The following is a 24,234-nucleotide window of genomic DNA, read 5'->3' on the forward strand; positions in this document are numbered from 1 at the left end:
GATTAAAAACTTGGCCGGGCGCCCCGCCCTCCGTGAATTTTCATAGTTACTAAGGAGAACTCACTCCAAAAATGGGCTGATCAGAAAGTCAAGAGATTGGCCTGGTGGAGCTGGGTGAGTTCGGATTCTGCCACGTGGGGGGAGCTCCAGGCGCCAGCGCCACCGCACCTCGGGCCTCGAGGCTCTGGGCCCAGCAGTGCCCTCCTCGGCGGAGAAGACGCTGGCCCAGTGACGGGTGGAGCAGTGGTCCAGCGCCCGGCCCTCCGGCCCATTTAACCCTTGCGTGCCTCACTTTCCCCGTATGTAAAATGGCAAATTGCAGTAACAGTCCCAGCACTGTGGAGGTGTCGATGTCTCCTAGGGACTCAGAACAGTGCGCGGCTTCACAGCCCAACAGTACCTGCCTCCCAGGGCTGTGGCCAGGGCTGAGTGGGTTCACCCAGGAGAACCCCTTGGAACAGTGGCCGGCGGGGAGGAAGTGCCAGACACGGCCACCTATTAATACCAGGGAGCTGCCGACGACTGAACTTTCTGGAAGTAACCAAAGGCTGTGCTTTCGCGGCAGAACTGCTCCTGAAAGCCTGGAGAGACGTCCACTGACTCAGCCACAAGGGCTCCTCCGAGCCCTTATCTCAGATCAGGGCGCGTCATTCTGGCCAGCGGCTGCGTCCCCTCCCTGGGTGGCTCAGCTGGGTCCAGCTCCCAGCGCTCAGGCAAAACCACTGCTTTGGGTCCATCTCCGGCCCCCACCGGGGAGAGGGAGAACACGGATTAGGCTGTGTTGTCCTCACCCGAGGGACACAGACCCTGAAGCTCCTGTGGCTCCCCAGTGTCGAGGACGTGTGCTTGGGGACAGAGGCTCAAGTCCAAACACCCGCGTCCCAAGTGCACCACTCTCCTGGGGCAAGCCGCTCGTCCCTCTGCTACGTGGGGACGTCACCCCAGCGGCTCCCGAGGTTTGCGGCAAGGCTTGCTGGAGTGAGTGTGAGGTCCTTAGAGCAACGCCTGGCCGGGGCTCCACGCTGCGCGACACAGCCCCGGTGCCTGGCGCGGGCCACGTTTGGCCTGATTCCCCCTGAAAATGTTCTGATTGGGAAGGAAAGTCCATGGCCACCCTAAACTAATTACCTGTCGCTCTTTATTATTGCTGCTCTCTGCCGTACTACAACCCGGTATGCCCAGCTCAAAAGAGTTCAGAAACCCAGGAGCGGCCTTAGTCCCGGGGGAGGGCAGCCTCTGCACTGAGGACGCTGTGCTCCGGTCCTTCTCTGACCGCTCCACACCCGGGCCAAGGGGCATCCCTAGCCCCTCCCCACTGGGTCACACTCAGGCTACCCAGCCCCTGGGATTCCCACGAGGAGAGCCCTGAGCCCACTCCTGGGACCTGTGCGGGTCTCTTCCCAGATCCAGCCTCTGAGGACAGACTGTTCCCTGCTCCAGTGCCTGAAGGGTGGCCAAGAGGCAGCCCTTCGTGGGGTGCAGGGGGAGGGGTGACCCCAGCTTGCACGCACAGGCTGAGATGTGCACATATGTGCACATGTATGCACGAGGCCCTGATGGGCGGGACAGAGAGCAGGGTGGGGCGGGGCACAGGCCAGGCACCAGGGGCGCCCTCCCCTTTGCGTCATGGCGCTCCCTCGTGGGGTCGCCGGATTCTGAGGCTGCCGAGGGCAAAGCTGGCCAGCCAGGTGTGTCTGTGAGAGGAGGCACGTTTGGTTAGCTCCACTGACAACCTGCACATATTTAGACACCGGGCATGTCAGCCTCCATCTGCACTCCCGCAGACCCCTGCCCCCTTCCTGCCCACTCTCAGGGCCCGATGTACCCACTCGCACCAAGCCCCTCCTGGGTGCCAGGCACCATCCCAGCAGCCAAACAGGAGCAGCTCTGTGGGAGCCAACCTCCTGGGGATTCTTGCCTCTGTCCCCAGCCCCGGTCACATGGAGCCGGTCCCTGTCCCTCGCAGGGCCACAATTTCCCCATTTAGATAAGAGGACCCTCTAGCTCTGAGTGACAGCTGAGTGCAACTCCAGGCAGGGTTGAGGTAGAATCGGATCAGCGACCTGGGAGGGTGTGCCCCGGGGCGTGGGGAATTACCGTGTGGGTCTGGGCTCTCTGACCAGCCAGGCACAAGCTCTGGCAACCTCTCTCTCATTCATTCGTTCATTCTGCAATTGCCGCAGCCACCCACCCTGTGCCAAGCTCTGGGCGACAGCTTCGGGTCTGGGGACCGAGGTGGCTGAATCGCCCCGGTGTGGGAGGAGAAAGCAAACCAGCCCGCAGAAAACCGACACGCAAAGCCAGACTTGGCGACCCTGGGCAAAGGAGCCGTTCCCTCGCTCGGTCCTTCCTCCTAAGCCCTAGGGGGTCCTATGCTGACTTCTCGCAGGAGAAAACCGAGGCTCCGAGAGAGTAAGGGGCTTGGTCAAGACCTCGCAGCTCAGGGCGTGCCCAGAACTTGTGGCTAGCCAGAAGCGAGGTTTCGGATTCCGCAGTCTCAGGCCACTGTCCCGAGCTGCCCGAAGCCGGAGAGGCCCCGTCCAGCTCCCGGAAGGCTGGAGGGAGGTAAGCGCCAGGGAGGGGCTGGAAGGCAGGACGTGCGGCCCCGGAGGCCGGGAGGGGCCCGGCCGGGGCGTCCAGGCAGCACCGAGCGCCCGGGTGCGCGCAGCTCCGGGCGCCCGGAGCGCAGAAGCCCGGGTGAGCGCGAGTGGCAAGCGGCGCTCGGGCCGGTGGCCGCGGGCGGGCCGGGGCGTGGGCTCCCAGGCGCCGGCGGCGGGCGGGGGGCGCGGCGAGGGCCGCGCTGCAGTGCCCGCAGCGGCGGGCTGGGGGAGCTGTGCCCGCCTGTCCCCAAGGCCCCGGGCGAGGACCGGGCAGCTGGGGCGGCGCGCCTCTAGCCCGGCCGGACGAGGCGGCGCACAGCCGGGCGTGCCCCGAGCGGGCTCGGGCCCCAAGTCCTCCCGGGCGCCCGGCCGGGGAGGCCCCCGGAGAAGCCCAGTCCCGCGGGCTAGGGCGGCTGCCGCGGCGGCCGCTCCGGCCCGCCCCCGGGGGGTGTCCCGGGCCGCTGGGCCCGCCCAGGTAACCCCATCCTCGGCCCGCCCCCGGCCCGCCCCCCCGGCCGCCCGCCCGCCTCCGCCGCCGCTGCCGCCGCCGCCGCCGCCGCCGCATCCCGGCTCTGGGGCGGCGCTGACAGTCTGGTCCGCGCCGGGCAGCGGGCGCACAGCGGGCAGGGCGGCCGGCAGGCACGGAGGCAGAGCTCCGCGCGCGCCCCGGCCCGCGCCCCGCGCCGCGCCGCGCCGCAGCCCGCCCGCGGGCGCCCACCTGCCGCCCCGACGGGAGGCCCCCCGCGGCCGCAGCCGCTGCCCCGGGCCGGGCGCCCGCGGCGGCACCATGAGCCCCCGCTCGTGCCTGCGTTCGCTGCGCCTCCTCGTCTTCGCCGTCTTCTCGGCCGCCGCGAGCAACTGGCTGTAAGTCGGGCCGGGACCCGGCAGGGCCGGGCCGGGGCCGGGCGGGGCGGGGCGGGGCAGGCCCCGGGGGCAGCGGCCGGTGCCAGGCGGCGCGGGGCAGCGGGCGCGGGGGGCGCCCGGCAGGTGTCTCGGCCGCCGGACGGGAGGCTCGCGGGCTCTGCTGCCGCAGCCACTGCCCGGGCCTCCCTCCAGAGAGCCGCGTCCCCCTGCCCAGGTCCGGCTCCCGGACCGGAGGTGGCGGGGCTGGAGGCGGCGGCGTCCGCACCCGTATGGGCGGCCCGGGGCGCTCGCGGACACGAGGGGTGCTAGCGCCGGGCAGCGGCCCAGGAGGGGTGCCGGCACCGGGCGCAGCCCAGCGGGGTTGACAGGTCGCGGGGGAAGCCCATTACGGGGAAGGGCTCCGGGACATAATAGCAGGTTAATCCCGAGAAGCCCGGAACGAGCTCCCCGCGCAGAGCTGCGCCGATCTGCGGGCTGGGCGAGAGAGGCGTGCAGGGACCTGTTTCTGCTTGGGGGGCAGGAGCCCGCGATAGCAGGAGGGAAGGGCCGGGGCCGCCGGCCGCGGGGCCTTGGTTTCCCCGGGGCAGGAGGAAACTCCCTCCAGCCCTGGGAGCCGAGCACAGCCCCGCACTCCCTGCGTATGCTCAGGGAGGAAGGGGTGGTGACTGCCGGTGACCCGTCTGCCCGGCCGCTTCTCCTGTGCTCTGGGCTCCTTGGCAAGCGGCAGAGGGTCGCTGGGAGTAGGGGTGTAACCGCGCCAACCCGGAGCAGGGGGACCCTGGACTGCTCCACCCACCCCCACCCCCAGGGATGGTTCCGGGTGCCCCAGGGGGTAACCCTGCCCAGAGCTCTGCCCGCTGCGGGCAGCCAGTGGGGAGCCAGGCTCCAATATTGATCTGAAAAGCATGAGGTGGGAAGGGGGCTAGCCGGCAGTGTAGCCGGGTTTCCATGGAGACAGCGGGAGAGGAAAAAATTCTCTCGGCATCAAGACTGAAGAACAAATATCTCCCATGAAATTGCCCCGAGTGTCCAATGGCTGTTGCTATGAGGTCATTGTGGCCAGCCGGGGCCCTGCAGGCTGGAAGGAGTGTGTTCGTCGGGGTCAGAGCCACCCAGGGCTTGGGGGACGGAGGTGATGTGGAATTCTCCCAGCTGTTCCGGGAGTGAGCGGCTCCAAGGCAGCCCAAAGTGGCTGCGGGGCTTTTGTTTTTCTTGGAGCCTTAATTTGATTAACACTTCAGGAGCAGTGGCAGGGTGTACAGAAACCAGGGCACCGCCACCTCCCACCCCGAGTGGGGCCTGGGCCACCGCCACCGAGCCAAGGAGGAGAGCTGGTTTGGACTTTGGGGGAGCTTGGGATCCGTGGAGCTGGCTCTCCAATGAATGGGCTCAGGGCTGGAGTCGCCCCGACAGGCCTGAGCCCAGGAGGAGCAAGAGGTGGCTCTGACCTGCCCAGCACAGACAGCTGCGAAAAACAGAGCCGGGGGGGGGGGGGGGGCAACTCCAGCGCCGGACCCAGGCCATGAGGGAAGACAGCGACATCTGCAGAGCAGAGTCCTCCAGTGGACTGTAGCCTTTCAGGACACTTTACAGATGAGAAAACTGAGGCCGGGCAGGGGAAGCCCCTTGCCCACACCGAGCTGAGCGCTGCGCCCAGGTGGTCTGATTCCCAGGCAGTGACGCGACCCCCTCCTCCCTGAAGCTGCCCCACAGATGAGCCGATGTGGCCCACATGGGCCCTGTAGCCACCTTCAGCCACGTCCACGCCCAGAATCCCAGCCAGGGCGGCAGCTCCGGCTTTGGGTCACGCACACCGTGGGGAATTCCAAGAGCTCAGTTCTCCGACCCGAGCCATGCGGGTGGGTGAGGAGGGGCGGCCCAGAGGGAGGAGAGAGGTGGGCAAACCTGTTTTCTGCACGGCGATGGTGCAGGTTGCCACGAAGCAGGTCTCTGGATGGCCCCGCTCGCTCCTGCTCCACCCGGGCTCTGAGCCAAAGGTCACTGCTCAGCCCAGGAAGAACAGGGGTGTCCCGGGACCCCACCAAATGAGGGAGCTGAACGGGAGCCCAAGCAGTCAGAGGGGGCAGCTGGCCCAGAGCTTGTAGGATCTTGACACTGATTGTTGTCCCAACTCTCACGGCCCTGAGTCCCGGCAACATTTCAGTCCCATTGTACAGATGAGAAGGTTGGGGATCCCACCGGCAATTGCCCAAAACCCCCTAGCACGGAAATGGCAGAAGTGTGGGACCAACAGCTACTTCCAGAAAGGAGCACTCCCGGCGGGACAGGGGGATGTGCCTTTGGGGCTGGTGGCTGGCACCGTGCCTTTGCAGGTGGGAGCTCTGCTGGAGGCCCGGCCCCCATAGCCTGGCCAGCAGTCGGCACGGAGCGCAGGGGCTCCCTTCCCAGTACCTGGAGGCAGGCTTCCGTGCAGGGGTGGGCTGCTGTCTGTTGTCTCAGGAGGGCGGGCAGCCTGGCGGGGAGGCCAGGTGTCCCGCTGCGTGCAGCTGTCGGGCAGGACAGGGCTTGGAGCTGGGAGGGCTCGGCAGCCTGGGGCCTGGGCAAGCCCAGAGAAGCTGAGAGCTGTTGATCAGAGTCGAGTCTGGCACCCAGGCCAGGTTGACAGCTTGTGGCAGCTCCCACCACTGAGGGAGGAAGGGAAGGAGGGAGGGAGGGAGAGAGGCTGGTGGAGAGAGCCCCTCACTGGGAGGCCTGGGCTCTGCCCTCTGGGGGCTGCCCTGCCACCGACTCGGGCTCAGCACTGTGTCTGAGTGTGCCTCCCGCACCAGCACCACATGCTAGGTGGCCCCGGGCGGCCTCTTCCTCCCTCCAGGCCATAGTCCTCAGCAGATCAGCCCGAACCCCGGATGGAAGTCCGGGGACGAGCTGGCGACTCGATCAGCCGAGGTCCCACTGCTGTGAGTTTCCTGGGGAAAGGCAGGATCTGCTGAGCTGGGGCCCAGGCAGGAGCTCCTGGGGTGAGGGAAGAGATCCTGAGCTGCAGTCCGGGGCAGCCAGCAGAGGGCTGAGACCTGGGACCCGGGGACAGGCGGCACCTCGTCCAGCCCCAGCTCTGCCACTGCCCAGCTGAGTGACCTGGGACAGGTCATTAACCTCCACGAGCCCCAGGTGCCTGTTCTGTAAAACCATGCCCATGGGTGCAGACAGTACAAAGTGGTAGGCGGGAGGAAGGGGTGAGTCGCTGGGTGCAGCCTGCAGGTGCAGGACCAGGCGCCCTGGTGGGAATGTAGCTGTGGCGGTGCTGGGCGCCGGGGGTGGGATTGGTGAGCTGCACATGGCCCTGTCTCTGAGAGGCTGGGGAGAGCAGGTGCTCAGGCTGCCGCTCCCAGACTGTCCTGCCTGGATCCTGTGGTCTCACCCAGATGGGATGCTGTGCCCCTGCCCTTCAGCCAGGGCCCCCCACAAGTCTTCTGGAGCCGGGGACACCCCACCTGGCTCACAGGCACTGGGCCAGAGGCGCTGGACCTGGGAGCACCCTGCGGTGCCACTGGGGGAGGCGGAATCTTCACACACCTTCCTGGCTCGGAATCCGCACAGGTGTGTGTCTTTGGGCCAAGCTCCCATGTGCCTGCTTGCCTGATTGCGGGGCGGGGTGACTCCCTTAGCTGTGGTGGGGTGAGGCCCGATGCCTGGGCACAGCTCCGTGGCCAGGTGTGGGGCAGAGCAGCCAGCCCCACAGGTAAGGATGTGGCCAGTCTCCCCCAGAAGTGGCCCCCTGGCCCCAGTTAAAAGATCCCCTCCTTCCTCTCTTGAGAGTAAAAACTCATCTCCTTGGAGCTCCTCCCTTGGCTCCAGGAGTCACAATCACAGCCCCACCCACCGAACTTTACAGTTTACACTGGTTTCTCTGCAGTGCTATTTGGGGCCTGGTGCTGCTGTGTTCCGAGTCTGGCCCGGGCAGCATTCCCAGGCCTCTCACCATTAGATGCCCATAGCACCCCTTCCCTTTCCAAGCGACAAGGTACAGATGCTGCCACAGATACCACGTGACCCTCCTCCCTAGTCTTACTTTCAACCCGACTTCCTACTCGAGGTCGTCTGCACAGCCAAAGCCAGGACTTGAACTTGACTCGCTCTCACGCACAGTCTCCTGCCCCTGCCTCCAGAACCGTTTCCTACTGCACAGAACTGCAGGCCCCGCGGCTGCTATTGCAAACACGTGGAGGCCAGGGCGGGCACACAAGCTCCCCGGGACAGCCTTGCAGGGCCTGGCGCCTGCCTGTGGGGAGTAGGCACTCGGTCGGCCCTCCATGGGCCGTGGGTCTAAGCCGTCACCAAATGGCAGCTCCCCTCCAAAGACCCTGCTCCCATGACCCCCGGAATGTGCCCAGGTGGGTGCCAGCAGGTGCGGCTGTCCCCCAGCATCTCCCGTCCGTCCTCGGCTGCGGCAGCCCCGCAGAGCCAGGCCGGGCCGTTGCTCACCCTTCCGTCCCAGGGCCCCAGGCCCGGGCTCTGCCTGAGGGGTGTGCACAGGCGGCAGTCACGACCCAGCTGTCTGCCACGGTTTGACTCTGCCTTCAGCCCTGGATTAGCAATTGAGCGACTCAGCAAGCATCCGACAAGACAGCGCTCCCCAAACCTGTTGAAACCCGCCCAGCTCGGGCCCTGGGGGTGCCTCTGCAAAGCTGAGCCTTTGCACCCAGCCTCCTCCTCCTCCTCCTCCTCCTCCTCCTCCCCTCCTCCTCCTCCTCTCCTCCGCGGGAGGAAGGGCTTGGGCTGTGCTGACCACGGGGCACACACGGGCCAGGGCGCCGCTGGTGGGGTGACAGCCTCCGGTCACCCCTCCGCTCCAGCCGAGCCTGCAAACCCAGCTGCAAGGCGGAGCTGCGACCCCGCGCGCTTCCCAGATTTCCGCAGGAGTTGCCAGCTTTTATCTCGGAGTCCTGAGCTGCATCTTCTATGATTCAGCCAGACTCGAGAAGGCTCGCTCCCTGCCGTGACCCCACCGGCTCCCCCTTCCCCCGTCCCAAGCCCTTGCCACCTCCCCCATCTCCCAAACTATGTCTTGGAAGTTCCCAGCCAAGTCAGAACCCCTGCAGCAGAGGGGACCTGGTCGGCGGGGGAGAGTGAGGGAGCCCCCGTGTGTCTTTGGAGGGGCCCTCCGCTCCGTGGGGAGTGGCTGTGGGCCTCCAGGGGCCTCTTCCCAGCTGTGACGCACAAGGTTCCTTCCTGCCCTGCTCTCGCCGTGTTCCTGAGCAAACCCTGTAACCCCGGGATGGATCCCAGGACCCCTCCCCCCGCCCAGGCCTGCAGACGGCAGCCTGTCCCCTCCAGGGTCAGGGATGCACTGCTGTCCAGGCGCCCCAGGCTCCAGAGAGGCATCACAGACTGCAGAGCCCGGGGTTCTTGGCCCCACAGGGGAGTGAGCGCCTGGTCTGCCCAGTGGGGCAGGCAGGCATCAGACCCCCGCGCCAGGCACGCGGGGCCACAAGCACGGATCTCTGCCTTCTCCCCAGACTGTGGCCTGCAGCAGATGGAAGCAGAGCTGCAGCCCCCAGACCCGCTGGGGCGGCGGGGCAACGGGGCAAGGGAGGAGTCAAGGCTTCCCACTGCCGGGGCCTGGAACGTTGGGGATTCAGCTACTGGCTGATTGGGCCTTTAGAAGCAAACTCGGAGGCAGCGGTCTCCCTCCAGGAGGCCAGCGCGGGTGCTGGACAGCTCAGCTGGACTTTGCCCTGTCCCTCCTGGCTCCCACGCTTGGGGGTTCCATTCAGTGGCAGGAGGAGCTCTGGGGATGAGGGTGGGGGGGGGTCTGCAGAGAACTCTCTGCTGCCACATTAGGGGTCCAGATGAGGCCAGGCGCACATCACCCGCCAGCTACGCCTGCCTCGGGAGCCAAGGATGATTTTTCTCCCTCCTGGAACCATCCAGACTCAGGCCTGAGTGGCTCTTTCTAGACCCTGAGTCAGCCACCACGGCCCTGGGGACAGACGCATTGAGGTGGGGGATGGGGATCAGGTCTGGGGGCTCCCAATCAGGAAATGGGGGACATGGAGCCCTGCCGTGTGAAATATATGGGGCTGGATCACTAGCGTCCTGGAAGTGATGGGAGCCAGGAAGCCAAAGACAGCAGTGTGGGTGATGGGGACCAGAGGGAGGTAGGATCCCGGGGAAGAGTCCTTGGGCACGGGAGGGGGTCTGGGCTCCAGAGGCCACCATTTCTAACTAAGGAACGCCCTTGTCCCCAGGAGTCATGCTATGGCTAGGAGGAAGGTGGGGGTAGAGATGACACCCCCGCCCTCCCAGGCCACCAAGATGCTGCCAAATGCAGGCCCTCCCCACCGACTGCCCTCCAGGGTTGCAGGCCAGAGGTGGCGACTCCTTCCAAGCCCACAGATCCAGGCACAAAACCAGCAAAGCATCACCCTGCCGCCCACCCCACCCCATCCTCACTGTGGCTCGGAAGAGGCAAGTGCTCTAGAAACACGGACAGGCAGCGGAATCCCACCTCTCCCCTCTGGGGACCGTCAGACTCAGTGCCCCCGGCCAGCTCGGAGTCTGATCAGCCACCCTCAGACCCAGGAACCAGAATAACCCGTTTCCTAACTGCCCCTGACGGGGCTGTGGGACCTTGAACACAAACCTCTCCAAGCCTCAGTTTCCCCATCTGTAAAATATAGCAGGAGATGCCTGCCTGGCCAGTCCTGCACTGTTGGAACAAGGGAGTAGACTAGGAAACACGTTCTCTGGTCACGGACCTGGTGGGGAGGGGCCGCCCAGGCTCCGCAGGTGGGAGTCCCCCAGGTACGCTTGGCTACTGTTGGAATCGGGTTTGTCACTCCCTGACTGCTGATTGATGGCACAAGTGACAGGGAGGGGGAGGAACACGCCTGCAGGCGTTCTTGTCCCCACACATGGTTTCCAGTCCCCTTGGCACACGTGAACTTGACACAGGCCCTGCCTTGGCCACCCCAGCGTCCCCAGCTCTTGCTGGCCCCATGCCTCACCCTGCGTGTTCTGGCAGGGTGAGTCTCTGGGCGGAATCACTAGGAGACGCGTTCTCCGACTGCACACGGGGTCAGAGGGGGTCTGTCCAGGATCTGCCCCCGAAGGAACCCGCTGTGTCCACTGGGAGTGGCTTCTACCCCGAGGTGTGCTGGGCTAAGCAGAGGCTGGGCCCCAGGTGCAAGAGGGGGCCCAGACAGCCAAGCCCGAGAAACAGGAATGAGCAGAGCTTGGCGCTGCGCCTACCTGGGGTGTAGCCGGGGTGCAGCTCGCGAGAGTGCAGAGGGCTTGGGAGGGGGTGGGGGTGACGACAGGGAGGGCAGCATCTCCATGATGATGGCCAGGGGATAAGGCGGGTACAGTGGCTTCCGTGTGCCCGTCTCATCACCATGAGCCCTGAGGCGAGGACGGCCAGCACCCCCAGAACACCCCGAGGTGCAGAGACGTGCACCGGCTCGCCCCCAGGGGGGCACAGGGGCGTTCTGACCCAGGCTGTCCCCCCACCCCACCCCCGTGCCTGTCCTGACTCCGCGGGGGACAGCAGAACAGATCGCTCAGAGCCGGCCAAAGACCCGAAGACCACTGGGGCTGTGAAAAGGATCCTGGGGGACCAGGACCCCCCCGGCCGCCCCAGGACCCGATCCCACTCCCTCCCGCTTCCTTCCGCTCCCCCGCCTGCTGCCCTCCTGGCCTCCTTCCTCCCCGGTATCGTAGGCACCACCACTCCTGAGGAGGCTCTAAATGTGGCCCGGGCAGCCAGGGAGGCCAGAGGGAGGGGGCGGAGAGGCCTGGGCCGGCGTCCCAGCCCCCACCTGGGCACCCGCGGGGCCGGGACCGGCGACACTGACCTGCTCGGCCTCCCAAACGCTTCAGCTATTTCCCGTCCCCTCTCCTCTTGACGCGCGGAGTGACAGCCGGGGAGGAGGTGCGGAGGTGCGATTTTCCTCTAGGAATTTGTATGTATATATATATTTTTTTAAAGTAAGCGAACCTGGAAAAGCTTGGGACAAGCCCAGCTAATTTTAGTTTCTAATGAAAACAGCAGGTGGCTGAGAGGATCTGATCTCCTGGCAGGCAGGGCCAGGCTCTCCAGCCTTGCAGGCTTGCAGGCGCGGGGCCGTGCGGGGAGGGCCGGCTGGGAGGAGCCTCGAGGACCTGTGGCCCCGTGGAGAAGAAGGGCACGAGCTGGCTGGCTGCTGGGGTAACCCGATCGACGGCACAGCCGTGGCTGCGGTCCGGGGTGGCCAGGGCAGCAGGTGGCAAATTGCTAGGCCAGGGCTCGGCTGCAGCCGCCGCCACCGTAGCAGGGAGAAGCCTGAAGTGGGGCAGTGTGGTCAGGCCTGGAGAAGGAGCAGGAGTGGTGGGCAAGGCCCCTGTGGGCCGGCAGCAGCCAACACCCACCTTGCCCTGGCTCTCTGCCTCCCCCGGGAATGACCTGTGCTGTGGGTATTTGAGGCCGGCCCAGCTCCAGGATCAGCAAGGGGCATGCATTTCTCTGGGTGTGGGGGGGGGGGCGGAGTTGGGCCACCTTAGGGCACTAGGAACCCAGCCTCCAGGACTGGCTGGGCCCAGCCCAGTGGGTCTCCAAGCCCTTGGCAGTTCCCCTTGTCTCCCTACACCGCGGCGAGCAGAGGGGCTTCCTCAGGACAGAGCCGTCCGTCCCTGCCGTGAGCATTTGCTGAACACCTTTCTATGCACTGAGCCCCGTGCAAGGCGCCGGGGGTGCCACGAGCCAGGTGTGACATCCAGGCTGCTGTCGGCTCTCCCTGCCGCCATCCACAGTGCATGCCGGGGCCAGGGAGCTGAGGGCCAGAGCAGGGCTGCCACCCCAGCTCGCTCTGGGGGAGTCGCCTCACCCCCCTGGGCCTCGGCTTGCTCATCTATGACGCGGGGCCAGGCACGCACCGGAAGCCAGGAGCAGCAAGAGAGGCAGTGCAGGCCAAGCCTGTGTCGCCTGCTGTCCTGCCTCCCCCAGCCTGCACCAGCTCCGTCTGCAGCTGGTAAGCCCCTGGGGTCTGGGAGGGCAGGGGTGGGCCAGGCCACACGTGCATGGAAGGGGACAGCTGCCATGCCAAGTGAAGGCAGGGGCTGGGACGGGCACTGGTGCCCGCCGGAAGAGGTTTCTCAGTTTCTTCCTGGACGTGGTCCCAGTGACTCACAGCCGTGGCAGCCCAGCGGCTCGCCCTAAGGCTCCGCACTGTCATTTCAGCTCCCCTCGGAGGCTGCTGAGCCCAGGGGAGGGCGGGCGGCTCCGCCGGCCCACCTCACTGCTGGATCAATGGTGGGGGTGCCACCAACAGCTTGGCCGGGGGCCTGCCGGCCTCGGAGGCCCGGACACCCCACTGTGCATCCCTCCCTCGGAAGGATGCCCGCCTTGTGTGCAGACCCACAAGGAGGTGAGCTTGGAGACTGGGGGAGGGGGCCTTGCCAAGGTCACCGTCGGCTGGGGGCTCTGCCAGGCCTGCCCAGCCCGCTCCCCCGTCCCTCACCAAGGCCAGCGCCCAGCATGGCCTGACCTCGGCTGGATAGAGGGAGCAGAATCCGAGCTGGGGACGGGCCAGCTCTGTGTCCCCTCGCCACAGAGGGAACGGGGCTGGGCAGGAAAGGATCCCATGTCAGGCTCAACCCCCGTCCCCTCACTGAGGGACACCTGTGACCTCCCCAGCATGGACCTGGCCCTCCGCCAGTAGCTGGGCTCTTGGCGCCCCCTGCAGGCCATGGGTGACAGATGGGACTGGCTCCAGAGGAGACCCCTTCCCATGCTGGGCTGAGGCCTCAGGGCCAGCCCACCCAGAATCCTCTGGGCAGGACCTGGGAGAGAAGAAAAAGGAAGAACCAGGGAGCCCCTGGGGGACCAGGGCGCGAGGACTGCGCCACCCTGAGAGCGGCCAGCCCATCTCCCACCAGCCCTGCCAGGGAGGGGAGGAGCCTCACAGCGCCCTGGGCCCTGGGCCCTCACGGTGACGGCACAGCGGCCCTCGCAGGGAGCGTCCCTGAGTCTCTGCCCCTGAGTCCAGGGTCCCTCGGGCTCAGCGGGAACCCTCGCCCATGCTAGTGGCTTCAGACGCCCACCAAACCCCAGCTGGAGCACAGCCCAGGCACCTGTGCTGCCCACAAACCTGCCAAGGTTTCCCCTGCACAGCCAGACTCGGAACCGGTGCGGGGGTCGGGGAGGGTCCGCTGCCGCTCGCCCGCCTCCAGGGTGGGGAGGCGGCTGCTGGCCGCTCGTGCGTGGGTCAGCATCCTTAGGTTCAGCAAGGCCAGCTCCCAGCCCTGGAGCCACACAACGGGACACTGGTGCTACCAAAGACTGGGAGGTCATTCATTCATTCCTTGGCTCAGCAAGCAAGCGGTGGGTCCCGGCTCATTGCTGCACACTCTTGGACACACAGACCCCCTTCTGCTCCTAGCTGTGGGCAGTAAGAGTGATTCCTTCCCAGGTGCTTGGTGAGAACACGGGGAGAGCAGGGACCTTCCCCACACTGTCAGACAGGAAGTGTGTGCAGCTTCACCCCCCCACACACACACCCAGAAAGCCCCATGTTTAGGGAAAGCCACTGGGGAGGGGGGGTGGGGGGCGGCGGGGAGGGTGCAGCTCCCTGCAGAGGCCCGGGCAGCAGGACATGTGCTTTTCTGCCCAGGACCCCCAGCTGGTGGAGCTAGGGCTGCAGGTGGAGCCGAGGCCTGCACTTCCTCCCGCGAGGCCACAGGAAAACCGTCTTGCTCACCTCTGGGTGTTCCACTAGGAAACGAGGGGTCTGGACCACACCGGCTGTTGGAGAACATTCTGGGAGTGTGTTTCCCCGCACCCCGCTGCTCCATCAAGACCCTGGATGGCAGCCCCCCCCACCACCACCACCAGATGCACCTCCCCTGGACAGATGGGAAAGGGACATCTTCCAGAGTCACCACGCAGCTCTCCTCCTGGGCAGGTTGCTGCCTGCGCCCCTACTATGCACACTTGGCCTTGACTGGGGATGCTGGGGCAGGTTAAGAGGCAGTGGTTAGAACGCAGGCTGCTGGGTCGTCTGGACCTGGGCTGTAACCCCAGTCTGCACCTGCAAGCTGGGGACTGTGGGTGTCACTCCTCTCTGAACAGTACCCAGCACTTAGTAACTGCTCAGCTAATGCAAGCGCCCCTTCCCTCAAGAGGGGGGTCTCTCAGCTCTGCAGGGCAGCTCTTCCACCCTCAGTGGGAGAGCCAGGCAGGAGGGTGCCTCACCCTCGCCTGGGGGAAGTCAACAGCCCGGGGGAGCAGCAGAGACCCGGATGGGGGCGTGGCCTCACCCTGGCGTGGACAGAGGAGGGGCCGGGGTTCCAGCGGGCTCAGCATCCTGTTCTGCCCCCTCCCCAGGTACCTGGCCAAGCTGTCGTCGGTGGGGAGCATCTCCGAGGAGGAGACGTGCGAGAAGCTCAAGGGCCTGATCCAGCGGCAGGTGCAGATGTGCAAGCGCAACCTGGAGGTGATGGACTCGGTGCGCCGCGGCGCGCAGCTGGCCATCGAGGAGTGCCAGTACCAGTTCCGGAACCGGCGCTGGAACTGCTCCACGCTCGACTCCCTGCCCGTCTTCGGCAAGGTGGTGACGCAAGGTGAGGAAGGGTGCGCGCGCCTGTGTGCGCCGGGCTGCGGGGGAGTGACGGGAAGAATGCGGAGCTGCGAGGGCGCCGGCGTGGGGTGGGCCTGCGGTGCGAGACAAGACTCCGGCAGGGGCTGTGGGAGGGCGCTGCTCCCTGCGGTCGGTTTCGGGGGAAGCCGAGGGTGGACAGGGGCTGCTCCCCCCATTTTAAGGAGGAAGAAGGCGAGGGGACAGGCCTGTGTGGCCCGAGGCTCCTGAGAGGGTGAGGAAGAATCAGGTCCAGGCCTGGGTCTCCCAGCCCCCAACCCGGTGCTCCCCCACCTCAGCCCCCCCCCCCCCCGTGGACTCCCAGCCGCCACACAGGGGCACAAGTGGCTCACTCACCTGCAGCCCCAAGCCCGGCCCAGACCACCCTGTACGCTTGCTCAGGGTCACAGAACCAGAAAGTGGCAGAGCCGGGGCCTGGGGCCAGGCAGTGCCGCCCCAGGGTCTGTGCTGTCACCCACGCGGGACACAAAGATGGACGCGCTCCCCGGTCAGGCCTGGGGTGCCCAGGGAAGGCTCTCTCGGGGAGGTGGGCCCTGGGCCAGGATCCGGAGGCCAGAAGGCAGGGAGCCAAGGGGAAGGAGCCAGGGCACGGAGAACCATCGATGGAGCTGGAAGGCGCCTCAGGAGGTCAGCGGGTCGAGCCCTGCCCTCGAGGAAGTGCTCAGAGCCGGCAGCCTCCCTGTCTACTTCCTGAGCGTGAAACTGACACTCCGGAGTCACCAAGAGTCACGGGGGCCCTCGGGAAGCAGGAAGGGGCTGCCCGGCCACCCCGCGTCTTGGCACCTGTGGCCCTGGACAGCCAGGGCTGCGGGCTTGCGGCAGGCCATTTGGACGTTGCTGGAAACCACCTGTGATAGAAATTTGGAAGCCATTCTCCTGGGAGCTGGCAAGGGCCACCAAGGCTCGAGCGCACTTGGCATTGCTGAACATGGCTGCTCTTGCAAAGGAACAGAGACCCAGGGAGCAGCCTGGGGCGGGGGATGATGGTGCCCCGGCCCAGAGCCCAGGGCTGCCTGGGTGAGGAGGCTTCAGAATCAAACCCCGGCTCGGGAAGCCCTCTGCACACACAGCAGGTGTTTGGAAAGTGTTTCAGGCGAAGTGGGGGGGGGGGGGGGGGCGGGGCAGCAAGATTCCCTATGCCAGGCCCTGCCACACCCCTGGGCCTTTGCACATGCTGTTTCCCCAGAGACCCCAACCCCTCCCAGACCAGCTCAGCTGTTCCTTCCACCTCCACGCCTCCCAGCCTCCCTCTGGGCTCCAAAGCTCTGTTCTTACTGGGAGAGGATGGTCCTCTTTTGGGTACAAACTCAAGATAGTTACAAGGGCTCCCTGTAGGCTCTGACTAGATGCACAGGTGTGTGCACCTTCCTCTGCTGGCCACACTGTTCTCTCTCCAGAGACAGATACGCAGGCACCCACGGATCCGTCTCAGCCGTGTGTGTCCACACACCAGTGAGAAGCACCTTCCCAGATGCCGGGCACGAGCCAGGAGGGGGACCTCACATGGTTCTGGGGACACCGGGAGTCCGGCCAGGCTGGGCCAAGCTGCTCCAGGTTTGGTCTGAGCCTCTTGGCCAAGCGTTTAGTCAGGCCTGCAGGGCTGAGCTCCTCCCACTCGTGCACCTGCACACATCCGTGTTTTGTGTGTGTGTATGTGTGTTTAAGATTTTATTTATTTGAGAGAGTTATAGAGAGGCAGAGGCAGAGAGAAAGAGGTCTTGCATCTGCTGGTTTACTCCCCAGATGGCCGCAACAGCCCAGAGCTGGGCCACTCTGAAGCCAGGAGCCAGGAGCTTCTTCCGGGTCTCCCATGTGGGTGCAGGGGCCCAAGCACTTGGGCCATCTTCTACTGCTTTCCCAGGCCATAGCAGAGAGCTGGATCGGAAGTGGAGCAGCCGGGGGTAGAACCGGCGCCCATATGGGATGCCGGTGCCACAGGTGGAGGATTAACCTACTGTGCCACAGCGCTAGCCCCCACACATCTGTGTTTCAACAATTTTTTAAGAAGATTTATTTATTTGAAAGGCAGAGTTAGAGAGAGGGAGAAGGGTAGGGAGAGAGAGAGAGAGAGAACTTCTGTCTACTGCTTCACTCCCCAAGTGGCCACAACCGCCGGGGCTGGTCCAGGAACGCCAGCTGGGTCTCCCAAGTGGGTGACCGGGCTCAAGGCCCAAGTGCTGAGCCATCACTGCTGCCTTCCCAGGCGCACGAGCAGGGAGTTGGATCACAGCTGGCAATCCACCAGGGGATGCAGGCATCGCAGGCGGCAGCTTAACCCGCGTCACATCACCAGCCCCTCCTTGGAGAATTCAGCTGTCTCCACTGGGCAAGTAAGGGGCGGGAAGCGTCCATCCCGGCTTCTGAGAGCAGAGCGTTGGCCCTCAGAAGCCCCGGGCTTGGGTGATGAGGCTGATGGAGGGACAGCACGCGCAAGCGCAGCCTGGGGCAGTGCCCGCGCTCTGTGAGGTGTCCCCGCCCCCAGCCCCATCACGGAGAGGGGCTCACAAAGATGCAGTGACACGGGAGGCCCTGAAGAGACCCCTCCCCACCTGCTATTGCTATCTGCGGTCTGGGAGCCTCCTGCCCCCCACCGTCCAGGCATGGGGGCCTGGCTGCTGTACACACACACACACACACACACAGTACAGCCACCTGTGTCTGGGATGTGGGGCGGGCCGGCTGGTGGGAGCTCCTGCAGTCTCAGGCAGTCCATGCTGGGAAGGGGTACGGGGACGTGCAAGGCTCTGGCCTGTGGGGGCGGCACAGCGGTCCCCGTGCCAGTGAGGGGACAAGGCTCAGAGAGGAAGGGCACACCACTGGTGAGTCCAGCGTGGCCCCGTCTGGCCCTACCCGGTTCTGGAGGTGACTTTTAGAAAAGCGAGGCCTCTGCAGACTGGAGGAGAGAGGATGCTGTACAGCCAGGCCGGGGGCAGAAGCAGGGGCTGGGCGACAGGGTTCCTCCCAGGGACCAGCTCCCACCGGCTCCGCTGCCTTGGGTCTCCCACTGGGTCCGCTGGGGAAACGCTCGTGTTGTGCCCATTCCCTGACCCCTGCCCTGTGCCCAGGGGGCCCCTGTGCCCAGATCCAGCCTGACTCGGCCTCAGCCGGGTCTGCACCACACTCCTCCCTGCGCCAGTGTCCTGCCTTCCAGCGTCTGGGAGAGTCAGCGCCCACTGAGCCAGGGCTGAGCAAGGACCCCCTTCCTCCTGCAGCTAGAGCGGACCCCTCGAACAGGGGGCCGTAGCCACCATCTGCTGGGGAGCGCCCTGCGGCTGCACGCCCTGGCCCGACCACAGCCCTGTCTCTGTGCCTGAGCAGCCCTGAGAGGCCCTCCACTGGCGAGCAAGGGTCTGCCCTGGGCACCTGGGCAGCTGGGGGCTGAAGCCAGGCCTGTCAGACAGGGTTTTAGGTGCTAGATGTGTGGGCTGTTGTGCAGAGCCCAGCGGCCCAGTGCCCACCCTCAGGAACTGGCTCCCACCACACGGAACACTTAGGGGAGACCTAGGGAAGTCGTCGCCAGTGCACAGTGGGAGGCAGGAGATCCACTGAGGGCGCAGTCCCAGGGGCTCAGGCCAGCGGGAAGCAGGCAGAACACGGTACAGAGCCGAAGCCAGGCTGCTTGAGTTCAAGTTCCAGCTCCACCACTTCCTGGCGGGGTACTGGCGGGCACACGGATCCACCGCTCGGTGCCTCAGTCTCCCCATCTGTAAAATGGGGGTTAGAGCCATCTGCGCCGCAGAGCTGTGAGCAGCACACCACTGCAGATAGGTAGTGCTTGGCACCCAGAGCACGCAGCTTTAGCTCTTACTGTTGAGGGGCCTTCAGAGTTCATGAACAGTGCAATTAAAAGATAAGTCAATTTCGGTGCAAAAAACCATTTGAAGCCCATGCATTTTTCCCCCATAACGTGCATTTGCTACGAATTCTTTGAGGCCTCCTCTTTTCCTTCCAGAATCTTCTTCCAGCTGAGGAAACTAGTGGCCTTGTCCTCCTGCAGCCCAGTGGATGGATGTTGGCTTGGGGAAGCAGGCAGAGGGCTCCCTGCGCCCCAGGGACCCCTGGCACTCAGGGGCCAAGGTCAGCCCAGAGCTGGAGCCGGGCTGGGGCTGGCCAGGAGTCAGGAGAGGCAGAGAAGGGACTAGGTTGGGAGCTGAGGCCACCGCCATTCCATCAGCCCTAGCTCCTGCCTCCCCTGCCCTCCCCCCTTGGTCTTTGGGGCAAAGATTTGTGCTGGTTCAGGCCTGGAAATACCAGAAATACCAGAAACTGAAGTCGTCTCTCTTTGGGCGGCCACAGCATAAAACCAACCAACATGATCCTGCTATTAACCTCGATTAACTTGGAGAAGATTCTGTCTCGGGCTGTCGAGGCTCCATTGCTCCGGCCAAGCCCCCCAACGCTGGCCCACCACGGCCAAGCCAGGGCAGGGCCTGGGCAGCGGAGCGCGGGTGGTGGGCAGTGTCCCCAGCTAAGGGCCCAACCCAGAACAGGGCGTCCTGCGTGGTCGGGGGCCGCGCGGCCCCCCACCCTGCGCTGGGCTTCTCCGGCTCTGTCCACAGACACCGGCACAGAGGCGGTGATTGTCTGCTCTGACCACGGGGACTGCTCCCCAGGGCAGCCGGGAGCACAGGCCTGGGTGTCACACAGGTAGCTGCCAACCGCGGGGCCGAAGCCTGCCCGCTCGGCTCCTGCGGACACAGAGCCCGCGGCGGCAGACAGAAGGACAGTCATGGCACACAGAGGCCCTCACAGGGCCAGGAGAGGAGCAGGACCTGCTGTCTGCCCCCACCTCCCCCTGGAGACTCCACAACAGCTACGCCCCCGAGGCCCCTTCCTGGGAGGGTGAAAACGTCCATTCAGGCAGGGAGGAGGCGGGCCCCAGACCAGAATGGTGGGGAAGTCGGGGCACACGCAGGGGCACACAGGCTCAGGCCCGAGGCCCCGCCTGTCCCTTCCTGGCTGGGTGACGGGGTCCAAGCCCGTCCCCTCTCGGAGCCTGCGGTTCACCTGTAAACTGGGGACAGACGAGGCTCCAGGGGCGGGACAGGCAGCCCCCAAATCAGCACAGGGCAGGGGCCGTCTGAGGCTTTACTGTCCACGTGCTGAGTTACAAGGAGCAGCGGGACCAGCCCCAGGAGGAAGGGGCCAGGCAGGATCGAAAGGAGCGGAGCCACTCTCTGCGAGCCCAGCAGGGCCAGCTGGGTCGGAATGGGAGGAAAAGGGGTCCAGCTCTGCCAGGTCACGGCTTTGCAGTACGCGTCAGGTGACCTCTCACAGTCTGTCTGGTTTACCTAAACTGTGTGACTTAACGAGTTTCTGGAGAAGCAGGGCTGTGCCAACTCAGCCACGTGCTGTGTGACCTGACAAGCCGCCTAACCTCTCTGTGCGGCGGGGATAATCAGTCCTCGGCTTGCAGCACCCCTGTGAGGGTGAGAGGATCCGCTTGTGCCTGCCAGACTCGGCTGCCAGCTCAGAGTCCAGCACACAGGGCTCTGGGGTGTCGGCCGGCCCTGCCCAGCCCCCCGCCAAGCAGCCGTGCTCTCCCCACTCCCACAGGGACTCGGGAGGCGGCCTTCGTGTACGCAGTGTCCTCTGCAGGGGTGGCCTTCGCGGTGACACGGGCGTGCAGCAGCGGGGAGCTGGAGAAGTGCGGCTGTGACCGCACGGTGCACGGGGTCAGCCCCCAGGGTAAGCTCGGGCCGCGGGCCACGCGGGAGGGCGGGGCCGAGCCCGGGCCCAGCTCACGGCGACCTCTCTCTGCCCGCCGCGCCCCAGGCTTCCAGTGGTCGGGATGCTCGGACAACATCGCCTACGGCGTGGCCTTCTCGCAGTCCTTCGTGGACGTGCGGGAGAGGAGCAAGGGTGCCTCGTCCAGCCGGGCGCTCATGAACCTCCATAACAACGAGGCCGGCAGAAAGGTAGGCGAGAGCCTGGCGGGGGCCTGGGCGCCAACCTCCCGCCGGAGACCACCATGCAGGCCCGCGCCAGCCCGGGTGCCTGGAGTGCACCGGCACAGTGCAGACCAGGCTGGGCGGGGAGTAGACGGGGCGGGGGGGAGGGGGGAGGGCAGGTACACAGCCAGCAGTGCCGCCCTCCGTCCATGCCTGCACCCACCCTCTGTGACACGCAGCAGAGCGAGGTGCTGACCCCTTCCTGTGCTAACCATGACACCCTCTGCTTCCCGCCACCCACTCCCCAGCTCCCTGGGGGGAGAACTCCCCTGGGACCACCTGTCACTCCATTTCTCTAGTCTCTCTTGCATCAGCTCCAAGTGCCCCAGGCTCAGGGACAGCATCTGGTCCCTGTGGCCCATGCATGGCATCCAGTAGGCGCTTACTGTGGGGGAAGCACGACAGGCAGCCCACCCTGACTCAGTGGTATCCCCACCTTCCTTGCTCCCGTCCCCGGCGTCTCCTGACGGCCGCCTCTGTCCCGTCCCCCAGGCCATCCTGTCACACATGCGGGTGGAGTGCAAGTGCCACGGGGTGTCGGGCTCCTGCGAGGTGAAGACGTGCTGGCGGGCGGTGCCGCCCTTCCGCCAGGTGGGCCACGCGCTGAAGGAGAAGTTCGACGGCGCCACCGAGGTGGAGCCACGCCGGGTGGGCTCCTCCAGGGCCCTGGTGCCGCGCAACGCGCAGTTCAAGCCGCACACGGACGAGGACCTGGTGTACCTGGAGCCCAGCCCGGACTTCTGCGAGCAGGACTTACGCAGCGGCGTGCTGGGCACGAGGGGCCGCACCTGCAACAAGACGTCCAAGGCCATCGACGGCTGCGAGCTGCTGTGCTGCGGCCGCGGCTTCCACACGGCGCAGGTGGAGCTGGCGGAACGCTGCAGCTGCAAATTCCACTGGTGCTGCTTCGTCAAGTGCCGCCAGTGCCAGCGGCTGGTGGAGCTGCACACGTGCCGGTGACTGCCGCCGGCCCAGTGCCCGGGAAGGCCAGTAATTTAAACAGTGTCCCACCAGCTACCCCAAGAGATACTGGTTGTATTTTTGTTTTGGTTTGGTTTTTGGGTCCTCATGTTATTTATTGCCGAGATGAGGCAGGCAACCCCAAGGGCACCGACTGGGGCCTCCCCAAAGCCTGAGCCTTCGTGGCTGCCGCTGACCAAAGGGACCGTGTTCGTGCCCCTGGCTGTCCACACATGGCCGCTGCTGACCACTCGGTTACCTGTGTCCGCCTGGCTCCTTGCAGACTGAAGGTGGCTAACACGGAGTGCACCAGCCCTGCCCGCCAGTGGGGAGGACAGGCCCCCTCCTGCCTGGAAGAGGGCTCACGACTGTCCACCCCACACTGGCATGGAGAGCCCTGGAAAGGGAACGGCGGATGGCAGGTCAAGGGCGGCGGGTCACTTGAGCCCTCACCTGAGCACCTGTCTAATCTCCGTGGGACCTTCCAGCAAGCTAGAGCAGGCGGGATGAGGGCGGGAGAAGGCCACAGCCCCTGCTCGGACGCCAGCCTGTCCCAGCTGCCCCTTGGGAGGGGACAATGCCAACCTCCCCTTCCAGTCCTTCTCGACAGGAGCGTGGGCTGCCATCCTGGCTCAGAGCACAGCAGCCACAGCCCTAAGTCACCGCCTCACGGTGACTCTGGGAGGGAACACACACACACACACACACATGCACACGCACAGAGGGAAGGGCTGTACAAAAGTCCTGTCCCATGATGTCACTCATTTCATACAACTCACTGAGCACCATCCGTGCCATGTCCCCTGGTGATCACAACAGTCTGAAGGCAGACGAAACAGGGGTGAGTGCTTCTCTTCCAGCAGTGGGGGCAGTGCAGGCCGGGCCCCAGCAGCTGAGTGGAGAGCCGCAGACACCCCCTACTCAGAGGCGGGCACTGCAGGTCTCCGTGGGGCCGGGCTTTGGGGAGGGGACTCCAGCTGGAGGAAAGGGGGCAGGGAAGCAGCAGGAGCCAGAGACCACAGGATGAGCTGGCCATGCTGTTCCAGAGGGTGGAACAGGCTTGGAGGGAAGAGGGGAACAGCTGGAAGGCTGGTGAGGCCTCAGCCGCTGAGGACGCCCTCATACTGGAACCTGTAGGCCGCCGAGGCCTGGGGCACCATGGGGACTGCCAGACTCCAAGTCCAGGCCTGACACTGAATATCATCGGGAGCCCCAGCTTTCCCAAGCAAGACTGGCCCTGGACCCAGCTGCTTCTCAGCTGGACTCCCAACCACCAGAGGAATCTCCCATCAGCAGTCACCAAGTGGCCCCACGCTGGGGCCCCAGGCTCCAGGTTGATGGTCTGCCGTCCGGACCCCCCCAGGGGTTCCAGACTCCAAGCTCTTGCCTCCTGGGTTCAGTACTGAATCCCAAGTTCCAGATTTGTGGGCTTCGGCCTGCAGAAGCTCCCCAGGCCTTGTGGTCCGTGCCTCCTGCCACTGGCTCCCTCACCAGGAAGGTCGACCGCTTTGGCCCCCAGCCAAGCTCTCTGCTCAACGTCCATCCGAGGAGGCCAAAACCAAGTGGGATGCTTGAGCCACATTTGAATGGGGGGTAATCTCGGGGCAGGCCGGCCCTCATGGGGATGAAAGCTGAGCCGACTCAGTGTCCCCACAGCTGTGCAGCTAGGCTCAGCTCCCTCGCTGGCAGACAGAGAGAGCGTGGGGACCCCTCCCTTCAGAGACAAGGCAGAGCCATTCTCCCCGACCCAGGGGACCGAGGGCACTTCCCCAGGACCAAGTAAGAAGGGCTGTGCCCTCTGCCCGCCAGGGAGCTCCTCAAGGCTGACCCTCCTGGGGTTCTGAGGGCCAGGACCCCGGTCTGAGATGCTGGGAGTCACTGCCAGCACACCACCACTGCTGAGGTCAAGGGCATCCACAGCCACAGGAGGGTGTTTCCTTGGACACGCCCAGCCCCAGACTGTCCGTCTGAAAACAAGAGGGACTCGTGTACACCTGACAGCCCGCCCACCCTCGGTCCCACAGGGGCCTGGAAACTGGCCGCAGGGGCTACGTCCTGCCCAAACCGCCTTCCACTGGTCTTGTCCCAAGGCAAAGGCGATGTCCTCTGAGGCCTGCGTCTGGGTGAACCCCAGCTCTGGATGCTGCTACCCCACGCTGCGGCCCCCACCCCACCCCACCCCCAGTTTTTATACTAGGCTCCTTGCCACTGTGACAGCCCATGACATAGTCTGATGCACGATAAAATGATTATTTCTTTATCTTGTAA

The 24,234-nt window shown here is 65.3% G+C and overlaps 1 protein-coding gene across 1 annotated transcript; it reads left to right on the plus strand.

The window, feature by feature from the left end:
- Positions 1–3,137: 3,137 nt before the first annotated feature.
- On the plus strand, positions 3,138–22,048 carry WNT4 (Wnt family member 4). Its single transcript, XM_051856714.2, has 5 exons — positions 3,138–3,464; positions 14,785–15,020; positions 20,612–20,743; positions 20,831–20,973; positions 21,499–22,048. Exons 1-5 carry the CDS (start codon positions 3,388–3,390, stop codon positions 21,964–21,966), a joined length of 1,056 nt encoding a protein of 351 aa, XP_051712674.1. The 5' UTR covers positions 3,138–3,387; the 3' UTR covers positions 21,967–22,048.
- The last annotated feature ends 2,186 nt before the right edge of the window (positions 22,049–24,234 follow it).

The sequence above is a fragment of the Oryctolagus cuniculus genome, chromosome 7, assembly GCF_964237555.1.
Source record: "Oryctolagus cuniculus chromosome 7, mOryCun1.1, whole genome shotgun sequence".
In the NCBI taxonomy this organism is placed as follows: domain Eukaryota; kingdom Metazoa; phylum Chordata; class Mammalia; order Lagomorpha; family Leporidae; genus Oryctolagus; species Oryctolagus cuniculus.